At 53.4% G+C, this 18,003-nt stretch overlaps 1 protein-coding gene across 1 annotated transcript in view; it reads left to right on the top strand.

Annotated features, from left to right (window-relative positions):
* Window positions 1-18,003, top strand: part of LOC119938750 (scavenger receptor cysteine-rich type 1 protein M130-like) — a 69,148-nt gene that overhangs the window by 17,949 nt on the left and 33,196 nt on the right. Inside the window, exons 9-10 of the mRNA XM_038758652.1 lie at window positions 13,354-13,668; window positions 14,721-15,035. Coding sequence (XP_038614580.1) covers window positions 13,354-13,668; window positions 14,721-15,035 — 630 coding nt within the window. The remainder of the gene's footprint in view (window positions 1-13,353; window positions 13,669-14,720; window positions 15,036-18,003) is intronic.

Genomic DNA, 18,003 nt, shown 5'->3' with positions numbered 1-18,003 from the left:
CAGAGAAGTGAAGTACTAAGCGCTGGGGTGGATACAGGCAAATTGGATTGGAAACAGTCCCTGTCCCACGTGGGGCTCGCAGTCTCGATCCCCATTTTACTGATGAGGTAACTGAGGCACAGAGAAGTGAAGTGACTTGCCCTAGGTCACACAGCAGAAAAGCGGTGGAGCTGGGATTAGAACCCATGACCTTCAGATTCCCGGGACCGTGCTCTATCCACGTGTGCCATATAATTCAACAGAATTAACAGGCAGGTTTCCTGCCCATAATGAGCTTATAGTCTAGAGGGGGAGCGAGACATTAATATAAATAAAGTAAGAGAAGGGTTGGCTGATGTGGGCTCATTTCTTCCCCCCGGGCCCACCCAACCCCGGAGCTTGCCGGGTGTCCTGCGGGACTGTGTCCCATTGACGTGGGCAGAGGCTTCCTGTCGACATGTGGGGAAGGGGTACGGGGAATTCAGGTGATCCGCCCCAGTCTACACAGTAGTCATGGCAGGGGCAGGATTAGAACCTCTAGAGAACACCAATCCTAACCCAGTTGTTTCCTGCCCTCTCCGGTCCCCCCGTCCCCCCTCCACCCCGTAACCCCCTCAGCCCTGACCCCAGCAGGGTTTGGGGGCTCGGAGGGGTAGGCCAAGTCGAGTTCGGGGCTGGGGCCAGGCTGAGTCCACTGCTGTATCTCCATGGACGCAGACTATAGCACTTGGAACCGGATTACAACGACTCGACACTAGCAGCAATCCACAGACTCGCCTTTTGTCGCAGCTCCTACATTTGGGGTGACTTTACGGATGGGATGATGATACTGAGCTGTGAGGTGGCAATAGTGACCAGAAGTAGGAGAGGAGGAGGGTGTTTCCAGCTTAATGAAAACACTGGGGAATTACGGACACCCACGTAGTTCACAGAAGGTGGGGATCTGGGTAGATGACTCCTGATTTTGTTTCAGTAATTTCAGGTGAGACTCTGAGTAGGGGAAGCTTCAGGCCCTCCGATTGAATGATGATCAATCCCAGGTTCCCCGACTTGAAACCCAGCCCCACCTCCCTCCGTCACCCCGTTACTCTCCCCACGGGATGCCTTCCACTCTTCACCCCTCCTTCATTTTTCCTGGCACTTTGTCCTCCCCAACTGGGAGGTGTATGGACCTCTGGCACTCTGCCACCTGATCCCCCCTGTGTCTGCATTAACGGGTTTGTGGCCCTAGTTTAATGTAGTCTTCTGCCTATCTGTCCCTTTCTTCCTGTGTGTCCCTCAGCTTTTTTTCTCCCCGTGCAGGGCTCCTCCTCCCCTGAGCAAAGAGATGAGGGGGCGAGCCAGGAAAGGGAGTTCATGTATCCTGAGTGCCCCTGGAGCCACATGTCCTATTTGGGACACAGTCCCAGATTGAGTCCTAATTAATTATCTTGCATCTATCCCAGCGCCTAGTACAGTGCTTGGCACATAGTAATTGCTTGACAAATACCCGAATTATATGTTATTTGTCATTATTGTGCAATATTCCAGCCCATCCCGGGAAAAACTCCTAACCCCGCCCGTGGTCAGATGTTTGCAGCTGTTCCATCCCGCTGTGCTCCTGGCGATGATGAGTTTGGCTGCTTGCGGGTTTGTCCTAGGGGATGACGTTTAGTGAGCAGCGGTGCGGAGCTGGTGCGGGGGAGGAATCCCAGCGGCCGTGATTGACCGTGAGAGCACCTGGGGGCTCGGTTTGTACCTGAGGCCTCGAGCACAGCCGAACGAGTGAGATTTGGGTAAGTGAAGCCGAGCGGTTCTGGGATGGGTGGTGTGGGAAGTCGTTTTCTAGCGGCGTTGAAGGAGGATGAAAAACACATGACCACGCTGGTCTGGCAATAGCACTACAATTATCCTGTAATATCACGATCTACAGATATAGTATTGTGGCAATAATATACGATGTGGCTTTCTCACATCTCGGCAGGCCCTGGAGGAGTCGGCAGGGAAGGCAGTGGTGCCGGGGGGGCCCTTTTGTGGTTGAGACCGAGATGCGCTGGGGCGCAGTGTTGGCTGCGGGATGTCAGGACGATTTGGGTTCTGGCTGTTGTCGTTGCCTGCTTGGGTTCCTGTTCTTCCCGGTTCCGTGGGTCTGAAAGGGAGATTATCTGAGCTATGGCCAGAGAGTTTTGGCCGAGTTTGTCCAGAGAGTAAGGGGAGGGAGGGAGGGAGGGAGGGAGAGAGGTGCCTGCTCTGGGCTCACTGGACAACCTCCCCAAGTCCATCAACTCACTCCTACCTTACTCCCTGCCTCATTACTCATCCCACACCATTCCTCCAAAGCCTCCTTCCTCTGCCCAATGAATGGCTCCATCTTCTCTCTCCCTGCACCACTTCCTCCTCCCCTGCTCCAGAACTCACACTCTAGGGAGGGGCTCGCTCTGGGGTGGTGTCTGCCCCAGGACGTTGGAGGGAGGGAAACCAGCCCCTTCTCAAGACTGTCAGGGGCTGTCCGATCATGGTCTAGGAGAGCAGAGGAAACACTGTGTGCACGAGTCTCCCAGATTTTCTGGACCCTCCATGTTTTCCCTGAGGACCCATGGGCTTCCGAGTTTTCCTTTCTGCAGCCCCATCCAGAGCAGAGATGTCACGGGTGCTCCTCTGACTCTGTGGCTGCTTTGCCAGCAGGTCCCCCACCGAGACCCCCCTCTACCACCCCACTTCCTTCTCCCCAGTCTGCCCCACCCGGGGGCACAGGAACCTTGAAGTTTCCACCAGGGAGACCCAGGACAAGCCTGGAACCTCTGTTTCCTGAGAGATCTTTTTCTGCAGTCAGACCCGAGTTGGCTCCCTTCTGCTTCCCTGACCCTGTCTGGAGTCTGGCAGGGCCAGCCCTCCCAATGACCCCATTAGCCCTGCTCAATGTTGTTGTAGACACTCACTTGGAATAGACTAGGAAGGTGAAGGCGAGAGTCTGTGGTCCCAACTTGTACTTCCCAAGCGCTTAGTACAGTGCTCTGCACACAGTAAGTGCTCAATAAATACGATTGATTGATTCTGGGCCCTGACTCATCGCTTGAGGTGCAAACCCAGTCCCCTCTGGCTGTGGGCCTGGCCGGCCCAGCTGCGAGGCTGGAACAGCCCCCGACCTCACTGCCAATGTGGAGGTGTCACAGCTGCTCCAGCAGATTGCAATCTGACCTGCGGGGACACAAGAAGTGTTTTCTCTTGGGGGGCACAAGCTTGTGTCTCTCAGCTGAGAGGAAGGAGCAGTGGGGCTTATCTTATACTCTGACAACACCAACTCTCCCCCCCGCCCAAATTCAGAGGCCTAATTAAAGTGTAGAGTTGCAATATCCAGATATTCCTCACCTTAACAATGCACACTAGCAGTTACACACACAAGCCTACAGATACACAACACTGCCACACCATGAGAACAGCAGAGAGAGCAGGCCGGGGATCAGCCAGTCACAGAGAGGATCAGTCACCCCAGAATGAGGGGAAAAGGGAGACCCATGGTGGGGAGCAGATGGGTGGTGTGAGCATGGGGGGTCCTGAGCTGAGGGAGACCTGGATTGCAGGAGACTGAAGGGAAAGTGTGGGTGTTTGAGAGAATGGATGAGGGGTGTTAAAGGTTGGAGTGAGGGTCCAGTTGGGCATGGCCATGGGTATGGATGAGGCTGGTCCCTGGGGGGTCACAAAGAGTCACAGGTGAGCCATGGGTTGGGAGTTGGGGCCGGGCTGCGGCTGCAGACCCCACAGGGGGAGTTGCAGCCACAACCCCTCACCCTGAGACGCAGGTGACTGGTCCCAGTGGCAAGGGGACATGTCCTGTCACACAGCCTCTTCAATCAATCAATCAATCAATCGTATTTATTAAGCGCTTACTATGTGCAGAGCACTGTACTAAGCGCTTGGGAAGTACAAATTGGCATCACATAGAGACAGTCCCTACCCAACAGTGGGCTCACAGTCTAAAAGGGGGAGACAGAGAACAGAACCAAACATACCAACAAAATAAAATAAGTAGGATAGAAATGTACAAGTAAAATAAATAAATAAATAAATAAATAAATAGAGTAATAAATATGTACAACCATATATACATATATACAGGTGCTGTGGGGAAGGGAAGGAGGTAAGACGGGGGATGGAGAGGGGGACGAGGGGGAGAGGAAAGAAGAAGCCTCTTGACTCATATATGGCGATCATTGTGGGGTTCAGGATCTGATTGGCCCTGGGAGCTGTGCTCAGGGCAAGGGAGGTTCTGACAATGTCTGAAAAGGTAAAGGGGGTGCCTACTGGTCCCGGCCCTGGGATACAGCGAAGTGTGGGGGTGGGGCCTGGATCTATAAATTTCCCTCCCATTTCCTGACTCCCACTCTCAGATGCTGTGTGGCCCCACGGAGTGGCACCGACAAGCCGGGTGGAGGTTGTGGGATCGGAATGGCCATGGGGGGCCGAACCTCTGCTCGGGGCCTCAGTGTCCTGGTCCTCAGTGTCCTGCTGGTCATCCCAGGTGAGTGTCCATCCGCCCCCATGGTCTGGGCATGCGGTTATGCCCAGGGCAGGGTGGCCGCACAAACCAGGTGATGAAAACAGTTTTTCCAAGGCCCAGCCTGGAGCTGTGGCCAGAGGGGAGAGAGGCATCATAGCATCAGAGGAGTCCAGCAAGGAGGTAGAGGCTTGTGAGGCTGAGGCCCTGCTGATATAGAAATTGTCTTGATTCAGTCAATTAATTGTATTTATCAAGAGCCTTTTGAAGGAGAATGTAACAGAAATCAATAAACATGAAATGCGGCCCTGAAGGAGTTCACAACTTAGAGGGGGAAATAGGCACTTAAGTTTCAGATAGGATGGAGTAATAAAATTATAAAAAATATGGACTAGGAACAACATGTACTTGGACGTATTTAAGGGGATTTTGAATTCTTAAGTACTAGGTGCCAGGGAAGGATTGGGAAATACAAATTGGAGAGATTTAGTGAAGGCCTCTTGGAAGATATGAAATTTCAGAAGGACTTTGAGGATGGGGAGAACAATGGCCGGCTGGATGTTGAGGGGATAGAGAGTTTCCAGGCAGGGAGGAGGGCATGAGCAAGGAGTTGGATGATGATAATGGTATTAGACAGCAGGCACAGAGATTAGATGGACTTGAGAGGAACAAAGAGTGCAAGGTGGAGTTTTGTGGGATAGAAAGAAGGATTGGTACCAGGGAAAGAGCTGGTTGACTTAAAGCTGATGGTGAGGAGTTTCTGCTTGATCAGTCAATCAATTGTATTTATTGAGTGCTTACTGTGTGCAGAGCACTGTACTAAGCGCTTGGGAAGTACAAGTTGGCAACATATAGAGACGATCCCTACCCAACAGTGGGCTCACAGTCTAGAGGGGGGAGACAGAGAACCAAACAAAACATATTAACAAAATAAAATAAATAGAATAGATATGTACAAGTAAAATAAATAAATAGAGTAATTAATACGTACAAACATATATACATATATACAGGTGCTGTGGGGAAGGGAAGGAGGTAAGGTGGGGGGGATGGAGAGGGGGAGGAGGGGGAGGGGAAGGAGGGGACTCAGTCTGGGAAGGCATCCTGGAGGAGGTGAGCTCTCAGTAGGGCTTTGAAGGGAGGAAGAGAGCTAGCTTGGCGGATGTGGGGAGGGAGGGCATTCCAGACCAGGGGGATGATGTGGGCTGGGGGTCGACTGCGGGACTGGTGAGAACGAGGCACAGTGAGGAGATTAGTGGCACAGCAGTGGAGGGTGCGGGCTGGGCTGTAGAAGGAGAGAAGGGAGGTGAGTTAGGAGGGGGCGAGGTGATGGAGAGCCTTGAAGCTTGATGCAGAGAGGGATGGGTGATTAGAGGTTTTTGGACAGCAGGGTCACAATGTGTATAGCAAGATTTAAGGCAAAAGATCTGGGTAGCAGAGTGAAGTATGGACTGAAGAGGGAGTGATGGAGACAAGAGGTCAGTGAGGAGTCATTAGCAGTAGTTAAGGTGGAGTCAATGTAGTGACTGGATGGAGAGGATGGATTAGATTCTGGATATGTTCTGATTCCTGATGCTGTCCCTTTCCCTGTCACAGTTCATTCCCCCTCTCCATCCCTGTGCCTGTTATTGGCCTACTTCCCTTCCTCACCACTCCCCTACTGCAGGCTCGATGACCAAGGGTCCCTGCCCCGCCCTCGCCACCCACCCCATCTCTTCTCTCCATGCCAGTCTCCAGTGAGCTGACTCCATCCCAGTCAGAACCTGGTTTTTTCCCTAACCCTAGCCCAGTCCAAGCAGGGCACTGCCCTCTGCGGTTGGGCACCAGATCACCCTGCTGTGGTCCAAGGCCCCCTGAGCCAACGGACAAGCCTCTGGGGGACCCAGCCGGGAGGGAGGGAGCTGGGGTTTGGAGTGGAAGGGGGTATTGGGGGAGCAGGATCGGGATCTCCCGTGTGACCAGGTGGGGTGATCTGTGTTGCAGGGGCGGTGGCTGATGAACTGAGGCTGGCAGATGGAGAGAGCCCGTGTGAGGGGCGTGTGGAGGTGAAACATGATGGACAATGGGGGACGGTGTGCGACGATTACTGGGACCTGGATGATGCGGCCGTGGTGTGCAGACAGCTGGGGTGTGGGACGGCAGTCAGTGCCCCTGGTCTGGCCCACTACGGACGGGGGTGTGGGCGCATTTGGCTGTCTAATCTGTCCTGTCGTGGGACAGAGGCAGCTCTCTGGAACTGCAGTCACTTACAGTGGAATCAGTATGATTACTGCAGCCATGCCGAGGATGCCGGAGTGCGGTGCTCAGGTTAGTCTGGGTCCATCCATCCCTCTGCGGGGCTCTCCGAGGGAGTCCCAGCCCCAGGAACGACCCAACGAAGACAGCGGACTGCCCTAGCCGGATTTTCCCAGTAATTGGGTTTTTCAGTCAGGCAGAGGCTGGGCCTGGGAGAGGAGGATGGGCAGTTGTCTTGGATAGTGACCTGTATCTAGCCCTCCATATCCTCAAGCCACAAGGTTCGGGTCTTGCAGAACTGCCAACTCTCCATGGTGAAAAGGAGCTGAGATGTGAGGGGGGAACGCAGGCTGTGAGGGTGCAGGCTTCAGGTAGCGAGCAGGCCAGAAAGTTGCCATTTTAGGTCTTTTCAGCCCAGACTGGAGGCTGTCAGTTCTTGTCAGAGCTCTGGGTTGAGTGAGACTGAGAGTCCCCCAGCTCACATTACCATGGGATCCCTCACTACCCCTCACCCCTCACAAAAGGTACAACTCTTTGCACCAGCCCTCTGCCCCAGCTCCCTCTCCCCTTGGCAACAAGAGGGCTCCTTTCACCCCCAAGTCAAATTTTTTAATGGTATTTATTAAGTGCTTATTATGTGTCAAATGCAGTCCTAAGCGCTGGGGTAGGTACAAGTTAAGTCAGACCTAGTTCCTGTACAATCAATCGTATTTATTGAGCACTTACTGTGTGCAGAGCACTGTACTAAGCGCTTGGGAAGTACAAGTTGGCAACATATACAGTCCCTACCCAACAGTGGGCTCACAGTGTAAAACACAGAGCTCCTAGTGTAAATAGGAGGGAGAACAGGTATTTAATCCCCATCTTACAGTTGAGGAAACTGAGGCCCAGAGAACTTCACCGAGGTCACACAGCAAGCACTTGGCAGAGCCAGAATTAGAACTCAAGCCCTCTGACTCCCAAGCCCGTGCTCTTTCCACTAGGACATGGGATGGCTGGCCTGTTGTGGCTATCAGGGTCTTGAGTAAATCTGGGCCTCCTGGGCCTGCAGTGGGAGCTGCAGGGACAGGGAGGGGCTCGGAGGTCTGCTCCGGCCTGCAGCCATTCCTGGGATCCCCTTCTGCCTGGAATGATGTCAGGCTGTGGGAGCCTCTGGGGTGCTGGGTCAAACTGAGGGTGGGGGAAGAGGAATCAGAGGGGCCTAACATGGCTCTAAACCACCCTGCTTTGCCATGGGCTCCACACCAGAACCTCAGCTGAGATTGATGCCAGCTTCCCGGGACTCAAACCACCCAGTTGGCCCCAAATCCTGCAACTGCAGACCCTTCCCAAGTGGGTAGTGGGTGAGCCAAGATCAGGAAAACCTGTGGAGGGAATCCAAGGGCAACAAAAGCAAACCAGGCTGAGCTCCGATGGTCCTGGGGCTCCCTGGTCAGGCAACTACTGACAGGGGCCAGGGATTCTGGCCAGAAGACAAGGAGCAGAGCCAGGGGTGTTCCCGGGAAGTCAGGGAGCAGTCTAGGCAGGATCCCCTGCTGTGGCTGCTGAGATTCCAGCATGAAGCCCAACTCTTTTCCTTGTTTCTGAATGGTTCATTCCACAGTGGTCTCCTCCTGCCCCAGTCCTAGCCCCCTGCTGTGCATTCAGATGAGAGAGGGAATGAGGACAGAGAAAGGAAGTGAAGGAACTCAGATTTGTAGGAGGCTCTGGGGGATAAGGCTGGCTGGCTCTCCTGGCCCTCAGAGTACCCCACAGGGGCCATGGAAATGGGAATAAATTTTCTCTGAACCAGTATCAATGTGTTGGTGATCAGGCTGTGAACTGGGGAACAGATCCCCGAGGGAGGGAGTGGAGGTTCCAACCTGGAGTTAAGAATAGACATTGCCCTTGCCTGTCTGGGGGCAGGGGCTGGGGAGGGTCCTTTACTGTTGTGTTCATCGCTGTTTCCCAGGACACAGGGGACCCCGGCTGGTCGGGGGTCCCCAGCTGTGCACAGGAAGAGTGGAAGTGACCCACGGAGACACATGGGGCTCGGTCTGTGACTCCCACTTCCCTCTGGAGGCCGCGGCCGTCCTGTGCCGGCAGCTGCAGTGCGGGGTGGCCGTCTCCGTCGTGGGGGGAGCCCACTTTGGAGAGGGCCAGGGGCCGATCTGGGATGAAGACTTCCACTGTGTGGGGAATGAGTCCCGCCTGCATGACTGCTCCAGGGAGTCCCGCCCGGAGGGGACATGCAATCACAGCAAGGACGTCGGAGTCATCTGCTCAAGTGAGATTCCAAATACGACATCACACACACCCAGTCAGCCTGCGCCAGGCTGGGGCTGGACCTTCCACTTCACCCCTCCTCCCTGCCTCCTCCTCCCCTTCCCCAAGGTACACAGGGTCCTCCGGGTGCTGGACACGCTGACCTGACCCTCCTCCCTGCCTTCTCCTCCTCCTCCCCAAGGTACACAGGGTCCCTGTAGTGGCCGGACCCTTCAACCTGCCCCTCCTTCTCCCCTTCCCCACCCCTTACCAGATGGGCCTAGGCTGGGTTTGGATTCTTCAATTTCCATCAGTCAATCAATCAATTGTATATATTGGGTGATTAATGTATGCAGTATATGAGAGATTGTCCTGTTACTAAGTGCTTAGGAGATCATCATCAATTGTATTTATTGAGTGCTTACTATGTGCGGAGCACTGTACTAAGCGCTTGGGAAGTACAAATTGGCAACATACAGAGACAGTCCCTACCCAACAGTGGGCTCACAGTCTAAAAGAGATGCAATATAACAATTTGGCAGACAACTGTCTACAGGGGAAAACAGACATCAATATAAATAAATTATAGGAATGTGCATAAGAACTGTATGGCTGAGGGTGGGGTAAGTAAAGGGTACAAATCCAAGGGCAAGGATGCCACAGAAGGGAGGAACAGAGGAAATGAGCTGAAGCTGATGGTAAGAAGTAGCTGATGTGGAGGTAGATGGGCAACCACTGGAGGTCTTTGAGGAGAGGGAAAACATGGACTGAACTTTTCTTTTAGAAAAATTATATGGGCAGCAGTGACTCCCATCTTCCATACCCCAGGGTATGCAGAGTTCTGACTTTGAAAAAAAAATGCTATTTGTCAAATAATAATAATAATGGCATTTATTAAGTGCTTACTATGTGCAAAGCACTGTTTTAAGCACAGTTTGATTAGGTTGTCCCACGTAGGGCTCACAGTCTTAATCCCCATTTTACAGATTAGGTAACTGAGGCACAGAGAAGTTAAGTGACTTGCCCAAAGTCACACAGCTAAGTGGTAGCTTGTACACAAATCCTTGTTATGTGCCAGGCACTGAACTAAGGGATAGTGTAGACACTATGGGAAGCAGCATGGTTTAGTGGAAAGAGCTCAGGCTTGGGAGTTAGAGGTCATGGGTTCTAATCCTGGCTCTGCCACTTGTCAGCTGTGTGACTTTGGGCAAGTTACTTAACTTCTTTGGGCCTCAGTTGCCTCATCTGTCAAATGGGGATAATAATAATAATAATAATCACGGTGGCATTTAAGTGCTTACTATGTGCAAAGCACTGTTCTAAGCGCTGGGGAGGATACAAGGTGATCAGATTGTCCCACGTGGGGTTCTCAGTCTTCATTCCCATTTGACAGATGAGATAACTGAGGCCCAGAGAAGTTAAGTGACTTGCCCAAGGTAACACAGCTGACAAGCGGCAGAGCCGGGTTTAGAACCCATGACCTCTGATTCCCAAGTCTTTCCACGGAGCCATGCTGCTAATTAGAAGGTTATACATCTTATCTCCCCCTCCTCCTCCTTTCTGTCTCCCCTCTCCAGGTACAGAGGGTCAGGGGTGAAATTAGCCCCACTATCCTTCTCTGACCCCCATCTCCTCCTCTCCAGGGTTCACAGGGTTCAAGCTGGAGAACGGCAGCTCCCACTGTGAGGGCAGAGTGGAGCTCGAGGTGGACGGGACCTGGGGAAGCCTCTGTGCCACCCGCTGGGACCTGGCAGATGCCAACGTCTTGTGCCACCAGCTCGACTGCGGGGTTGCCGTGTCGGCCTCTGGAGGGGTGGAGTTTGGGGATGGAAATGGCTCCGTGTGGAGGGAAATGTTTCACTGCTCAGGGTCGGAGACCAGTCTGAGGGATTGTCCAGTGACCGTCCTGGGGGCCGCTCCCTGTTCTGATGGAAATGTGGCCACGGTGATCTGCTCAGGTGAGGAGTGGGGGCAACGTGGGCAGCGGTCTCCATTGTGGAGGAGGAAGGGGGTGACAGGGGACGGTTCCTGAGAGAGACAAGCTGCTGGGAAGAGCCAACAGGAGGAGGCTGGTTGGGGCTGAGAACATAGGAGTGAAATTTGGGGTCCCAAAAGGGGGTCCTGGACCACGGGATCACTGCTCCTGCCAGAAGGGACCCCTTACCCAACTCCCCCCGTCCAGTGTCTCCAACTCCTCGACTGACCCCTCAGCCTCCGGGCTTCTCTTCCAGCACACAGCATAGTAGTCACAGTAGTTGTAGCAGTAGTAGTCAACGAGTGTTTACTATGTGCAGAGCGCTATATTCATTCATTCATTCAATCGTATTTATTGAGCGCTTATGAAACGGTGGGAGAGAATATACAGCTGGCAATTAAACATGGTCCCTGGCCCTCGAGGAGCTCCAATCAATCAATCAATCAATCGTATTTATTGAGCGCTTACTGTGTGCAGAGCACTGTACTAAGCGCTTGGGAGGTACAAGTTGGCAACATATAGAGACAGTCCCTACCCAACAGTGGGCTCACAGTCTAAAAGGGGAGAGAATATACCGCTGGCAATTAAACATGGTCCCTGGCCCTTGAGGGGCTCAAAATCTAAGACTACAAGGAGGAGAGACATACTGGTGCGATGAAAGACTAAAACAAAATAAAAAACATGAATACCCAAAATAAAAACACTGCTGCCAACCATGGCTCTTGCCCACGGTTTGCAGAAACGCAAAGGCACCTACATGGCACACTCACCCCACTATTGCAAGAGAGGAGGCATAGTTGGATCCTCTCCTGCAGCTCCAACCTCGCTTGCAGCCCCCAAACCCAGCCAGACTCAGCCTTCAGATCTGTGGTGCCTTCAGACCCTCTATGTAGTAATAATAATAATAATAATAATAATAATAATAATAATGGCATTTATTAAGCACTGACTATATGCAAAGCAATGTTCTAAGCGCTGGAGTGGTAACTAGGTGATCAGGTTGTCCCAAGGGGGCTCACAGTCTTAATCCCCATTTTACAGATGAGGTAGTTGAGGCCTAGAGAAGTTAAGTGACTTGCCCAAAGTCACACAGCTGACAAGTGGCCGAGCAGGGATTTGAACTCCTGACCTCCGACTCTCAAGCCCGTGCTCTTTCCATTGAGCCACGTAGCTCTCCTATCACCCTCGTGCCCATCTGCCTGACACCGTTCCTTCCCACCCCACACCCAGCACCCCAAGAGCAGGCTCACACACACAACCCCAAGCACCCCCATACCCGCAACTCCGTGCCCCTTCCCAGGTGGGCACGGGTGGCAATCACATTCAGCTTTCAGGGAGGTGGGCAAGATTCCTTGAGAACCTCTCCAGCTCTGAGCGGGCCTGGAGACGGGAGTGAAATGCGCTCAGCGGCGGTTGCCTCAATTTCCCACCGTTTTATGGACTCCCCAGCTCCACAGACATGCAGCTCGCGGCACCTCAGTTTGGTTTTTATACCTCTCCCAACTTGAGGAACACATTCCCTTCCCGGGCTTGCACCGGGGACCCAACCCCAGCATGGCTCAACGGAAAGAGCACGGGCTTGAGAATAAGAGGTCACAGGTTCAAATCCCGAATCTGACGACTCTCAGCTGTGTGACTTTGGGCAAGTCACTTACCATCCCTGGGCCTCAGTTACCTCATCTGTAAAATGGGGATGAAGACTGTGAGCCCCACATGGGTCAACCTTGTATCCTCCCCAGCACTTAGAACAGTGCTTTGCTTCCCCCTTCTAGACTGTGAGCCCGCTGTTGGATAGGGACCGTCTCTATATGTTGCCAACTTGGACTTCCCAAGCGCTTAGTACAGTGCTCTGCACACAGTAAGCGCTCAATAAATATGATTGAATGAATGAATGAATAGTAAGCGCTGAGCCCCTTCCTTCCGCTCCCCCTTGTCCCCCCTCCATCCCCCATCTTACCTCCTTCCCTTCCCCACAGCACCTGTATATATGTATATGTTTGTACATATTTATTACTCTATTTATCTTGTACATATCTACTCTATTTTATTTCGTCAGTATGTTTGGTTTTGTTCTCTGTCTCCCCCTTCTAGACTGTGAGCCCGCTGTTAGGTAGGGACTGTCTCTATGTGTTGCCGACTTGTACTTCCCAAGCGCTTAGTACAGTGCTCTGCACACAGTAAGCGCTCAATAAATACGATTGATTGATTGATCATCATCATCACCCCTTCTCTGGCCGCCCCTTCCCTCCCTGGGGCTGCTGTCCGCAGGAAAGGGGACTCGCCCGTCGCCGCCGTCGCAGTGCAACGTGTCCACGTGGGAGCCGGCCGGGCCCGGGGGCCCGCAAGAGGGCGCTGCAGAGTGCACAGGTGACAGCCCCGCCCCGTCCCGTCCCGCCTCGCCCGCCCCGTCTGGGGCATGCGCACTGACGGGCCCCTCGCCCCGCAGGGCCTCCACAGCTCCGCCTGGCGGACGGAGGCGGGCCCTGCGCCGGCCGCGTGGAGATCTTCCTCGACGGGAGCTGGGGCAGCGTATGCGACGACTCTTGGGACGTGAGGGACGCCCAGGTGGTGTGCCGCCAGCTGGGCTGCGGGGTGGCCCTGAGCGCCCCCGGGGCCGCCCATTTCGGGCCGGGGGCCGGGCCCATCTGGCTGGACGAGCTGCGCTGCTCCGGGAACGAGTCGCACCTGTGGCAGTGCCCGTCCAGGGGTTGGGGCCAACACGACTGCGGGCACGAGAAGGACGCGGGAGCGCAGTGCTCAGGTGAGCCCCGGACCGGGGCACAATCTAACTGCCCCCCAGGGCTCAGGGATTCCCGGAGGGGCAGCCCTGGGGAGCGGATTTTCCTGCTTAAATACCCCCAGTTCTCCAGCACCTGCTTCATCGACGGCTGAAGACTGTCTGAGCGCCCACTCCTAGTACATTGGTAGGAAGCAGGGAGGGACTGACCTTATGCTCTCTCGATTGACAAAGCTGTTCCTGAATATTTCTTAACCCAAGGGAGGAGTGATGTTTGCACTGCACCATCCACAGTCGCCCTTTTTAGACCGTGAGCCCACTGTTGGGTAGGGACTGTCTCTATATGTTGCCAACTTGGACTTCCCAAGCGCTTAATACAGTGCTCTGCACACAGTAAGCGCTCAATAAATACGATTGATTGATTTTTGACTATTGGTCCAGTACTAACTGCAGAAGTGAGGAGAGAAGGGGACTGAACTTCTGGCACCTGTAAAACTTTCCACGAGGGTTTTTTTTAAAAAACCCCTTACTAGGGGCCAATCTACTGTACTAAGTGCTGGGGTAGAGATTGTAAGATCATTATGGACAGGGAATGTGACTGTTAATTCTTTTGTAATGTGCTCTCCCAAGCACTTAGAGCAGAGCTCTGCGTATAGTAAGAGCTCAATGAATCCCACTGATTGATTGATTAACGCTAATCAAGGTGGACACAATCCGGGCCCCGTATGGAGCTCAGTGCTAATTCTCATTTTGCAGATGAGGTAACCGACACATAGGGAAGTTGTGACGTTCCCAAGGTGACACAGCAGACAAACCTTCCCTCCATCAATCAATCAATCAATCGTATTTATTGAGCACTTACTGTGTGCAAAGCACTGTATTAAGCGCTTGGGAAGTACAAGTTGGCAACATATAGAGATAGTCCCTACCCAACAGTGGGCTCACAGTCTAAAAGGGGACTCAAAATACCCCATCCACCTGTATATTTAACTCCATCCCTTCACACCTTACTAAAGCACTTGGCCCCTCAATCAATTGCTTCTGACTGGACTGTCCATCCCCGATCTTCTCTGCAGAGTTCCTGGACCTCAGGCTGGTCAGCGACACCTGGGCCTGTGCCGGGCGGCTGGAGATTTTCTACAATGGGATATGGGGGGGCGTGTGCGGCAACTCCATGAAGGATGTCACGGTGGCCGTGATTTGCCGGCAGCTAGGCTGTGGGGACAGTGGGACGATAGAGTCCCCTGGCACCTATGGGAAAGGGTCCGGGCCATGGTGGGTTAACAATATCAAATGCCGACCCAGTGACCCCTCCCTCTGGGAGTGCCCGTCTGATCCCTGGAGCGAGATGTCCTGCTCTCAGGAAGAGGAAGCCCAAATCAAATGTGCAGGTGACTCCCTGTCTGTCACTGTCCATTATTCTGTCTGTCTGAAATCTCCACCTGTCTGTCCCAACCGTTCATCCATTCACCAACCCACCATTTTCAGCCCAGAGCCCACACCTTCCCTGGCCAGAGTCTGAGGCTGCAGGGGACTTAGGAGCTGCCCGACCCTCGACTCGTACTTGCGGGGGTGGTGAGGGGTTCCTGGAGCTCGACCAGGGCCTGAAGGAAAAGGATGTTGGTGCCCGGGCTGTGCCCAAACTCCTTTTCACCAGGCTGGATGGGACATGTGCAGTGAGGCTGTGACCCGGTTCCAGCCCCCATGAAGATCTTCACCCTGATTCGAATTGGAGAGTTGGTCAGTCTGTTGGGCCAGGAGTGTATATTCACCTGTGTCTAAGCCGGGGCTCCCCCTGCCCAGTCTCTTACTTTTCCCACAGAGATCAGTGGACTCTCCTCCAGCCTTGGGCATGGTAGCCATTGGTAACAAGAGGTGACCCCTAAGGCTGGGAACCCTGGGTCTTCACGGCCCTTTTCTTCCAGGAGCCTTGACTGGATCCCACCTGGTGATTGGTTTCCAGGTGGTCCATCGGTGGGGCCTGGTCCCGCTGGGGCCCCTCACGGTGGGTCCAGGACATCTGGTCTGTCTGCTCCAACCCCAGGGTGGCGGTGGGACCGTCTGTGTCCTCTTTCCCAGGCCAGCTGGAATTTAGAATTAGTTGAGCCTCCTGGCTTTTCCCATTCATCCCAAACTGCAGGGGCTTCCACGTTGTTTCAGTAGTGGATCGATCACATGATCAGAAATCCCTATTTGGGGAAACATGGATGTTTTTCATTGGTGACAGTGGAAAAGTTTAGCTTGTTCTTTTTTGAAATACATGGATTTTTAGGAGTAATAAAAAATGTATAAACAGTTTAATCAAGCTACAGGCTCAGGGTTAAAAGCTGATCAATTTTGATGAAGTCGATGAGCACATTGGTACATAACAGTGCTTTGCACATAGTAAGTGCTTAACAAATACTATTATTATTATTATAACAGGCTGAATCATTCCTGAGGGCTGTGGGGTGAATTTGGATAGAAAAGGCCCTTCTCCATTTTGCCTAGGCCCTAGTAGTTCATCTGTGCTAGACAATCAATAATCAAAATGTGTCTGATGTTCTCAGCTTGTTCCACTAGGCATTTCAGTGTGTCTGACCCGGCCCAAGGGCCCCTCTTACCAAGGGCTGTCACTCAGCCCCCGTGTCTCCTTTTTCTGTCTCTCAGGGCGGAAGGCAATCCAGTGCCCGGAATCTGCCCAGTGCTCCGGTAGGTCAGCCTCTCCCAATCTCCCTTCCACGGGCCCAACCATCCTATCCCCTAAACTGCATCCCAGTTCCCTATTGCTCATTTCAGGTCGGAATTTGCCATCCCAAAGGGAGTCTGAGGACCCTGGGACAGGAACAGGTGACCGGTCGCTGACCCCCGAGGACCCAGGTCATGACGATGCCAAACTCCAGAATGTTCCTGTGAGAGCGGCTGAGCCTGGAGACTAGCTCCTGGGACCTTGCCCCTGCCCCTCATCTAGGCTGTGTTTTGCATCTTGCCCACTTCCACAGGGGCCCTCAAGGAAATATCCCCAACCTTGATATCCTACCCCGAGAGCTTCAGCCCGCGTGGGGCTCGTTTCCAGCTGGTTCTGGGGAATTGCCTTTCCCAGGCTTGTGCAAAAACCCCTAGCCTTTGGCATTGGCCATTTTGCCCATTAAATATGTCTCCCTAGTCTGTCCGTGTGTGTCAGTACTGTGTCAGCGCCGGGGGTGGCGAGAGGATATTTGGTGTGGAGTCTCCCTGAGATTTGGGTTGAGGAAACAGGGCAGGCCTGGAGTGGGATAGGAAGATTGCAGAGGGGCCCTTCCCCTCAGCTCTGTGCCCACTTCTAGGGAGGGCACAGACATTTACAGTGCCCAATGGCTGTGGGAGAACTGGCAGGATCCTTTCACTTCTGGTGTCCCTCCCCGACACCCGGAGCTACAGGGAGAGCGAATCCTGGAGTGGGACAGTGCAGGTGACTCATTTCCCTTTATTCCCTCTGTCCCGCCTGGGACCAGTGAGATCAATCAGTCAGTCAGTGGTATTTGTTGAGCAGTCACTGTGTGCAGAGCACTGTACTAAACTCTAAGAAGAGTATGATTAAATAGAATTAGTAACAGCTTCCCTGCCCATAATGAATTTACAGTCTAGAGGGGGAGAGAGACATCATTATGAGTAAATGCAGTAAGAGAAGGGTCCACTGACTTGGGCTCATTTCTTTCCCTCCGGGCCCACAGTTCTTCCCTGCTGGGTGTCCTGCTGAGACTGTGTCCCGGGGACGTGGGCAGAACTTTCCTAACAACATGTGGGTAATGGGCATGGAGAATTCAGACAATCCGCCCTAGGCTGCACAGTGGTCATGGCAGGGGCAGATTAGGACTTCTAGAGAACACCAGTCCTAACCCTGCTCCTTCCTGTCCTCTCCGGTCACCCCGGTTCTCTCTGGTAACACCTTCATCCCCGGCCCCAGCTGTGGGGGGATCTGCACTCTCCTGGCTGGGGCCGGGGCCAGGCAGGGGCCACTTCTGTATCTCCATGGACGCAGACAGCAGCATTTAGAACTGGAAGACAACGACCTGATACAGACAGCAATGCACAGACTCACCTTTTGTCGCAGCTCCTGGGATGACTATGCTGATGGGTTGGTGGTATCGAGCTGTGAGGGGGAAATAGTGACCAGAGGTAGGGGATGAGGAGGGTGTACCCCGCATCCTCAAAACACCAGGGAACTATGGGAACCTCCTTGGCTCACAGATGACTCGGACCTGGGTCAATGATTCCTGGTTGTGCTTCACTAATTCCAGGTGAGATTCTGAGTAGGGAAAGCTGCAGGCCCTCTGACTGGATGATGACCAATCCCAGGTTCCCCTCCTAGAGACCCAGCCCCATCTCCCTGCACCTCCC

The sequence above is a fragment of the Tachyglossus aculeatus genome, chromosome 16 (genome assembly GCF_015852505.1).
Source record: "Tachyglossus aculeatus isolate mTacAcu1 chromosome 16, mTacAcu1.pri, whole genome shotgun sequence".
Classification (NCBI taxonomy): domain Eukaryota; kingdom Metazoa; phylum Chordata; class Mammalia; order Monotremata; family Tachyglossidae; genus Tachyglossus; species Tachyglossus aculeatus.
The sequence above is the reverse complement of the archived record's forward strand: the minus strand, read 5'-3'. Positions and strand labels throughout refer to the sequence as shown.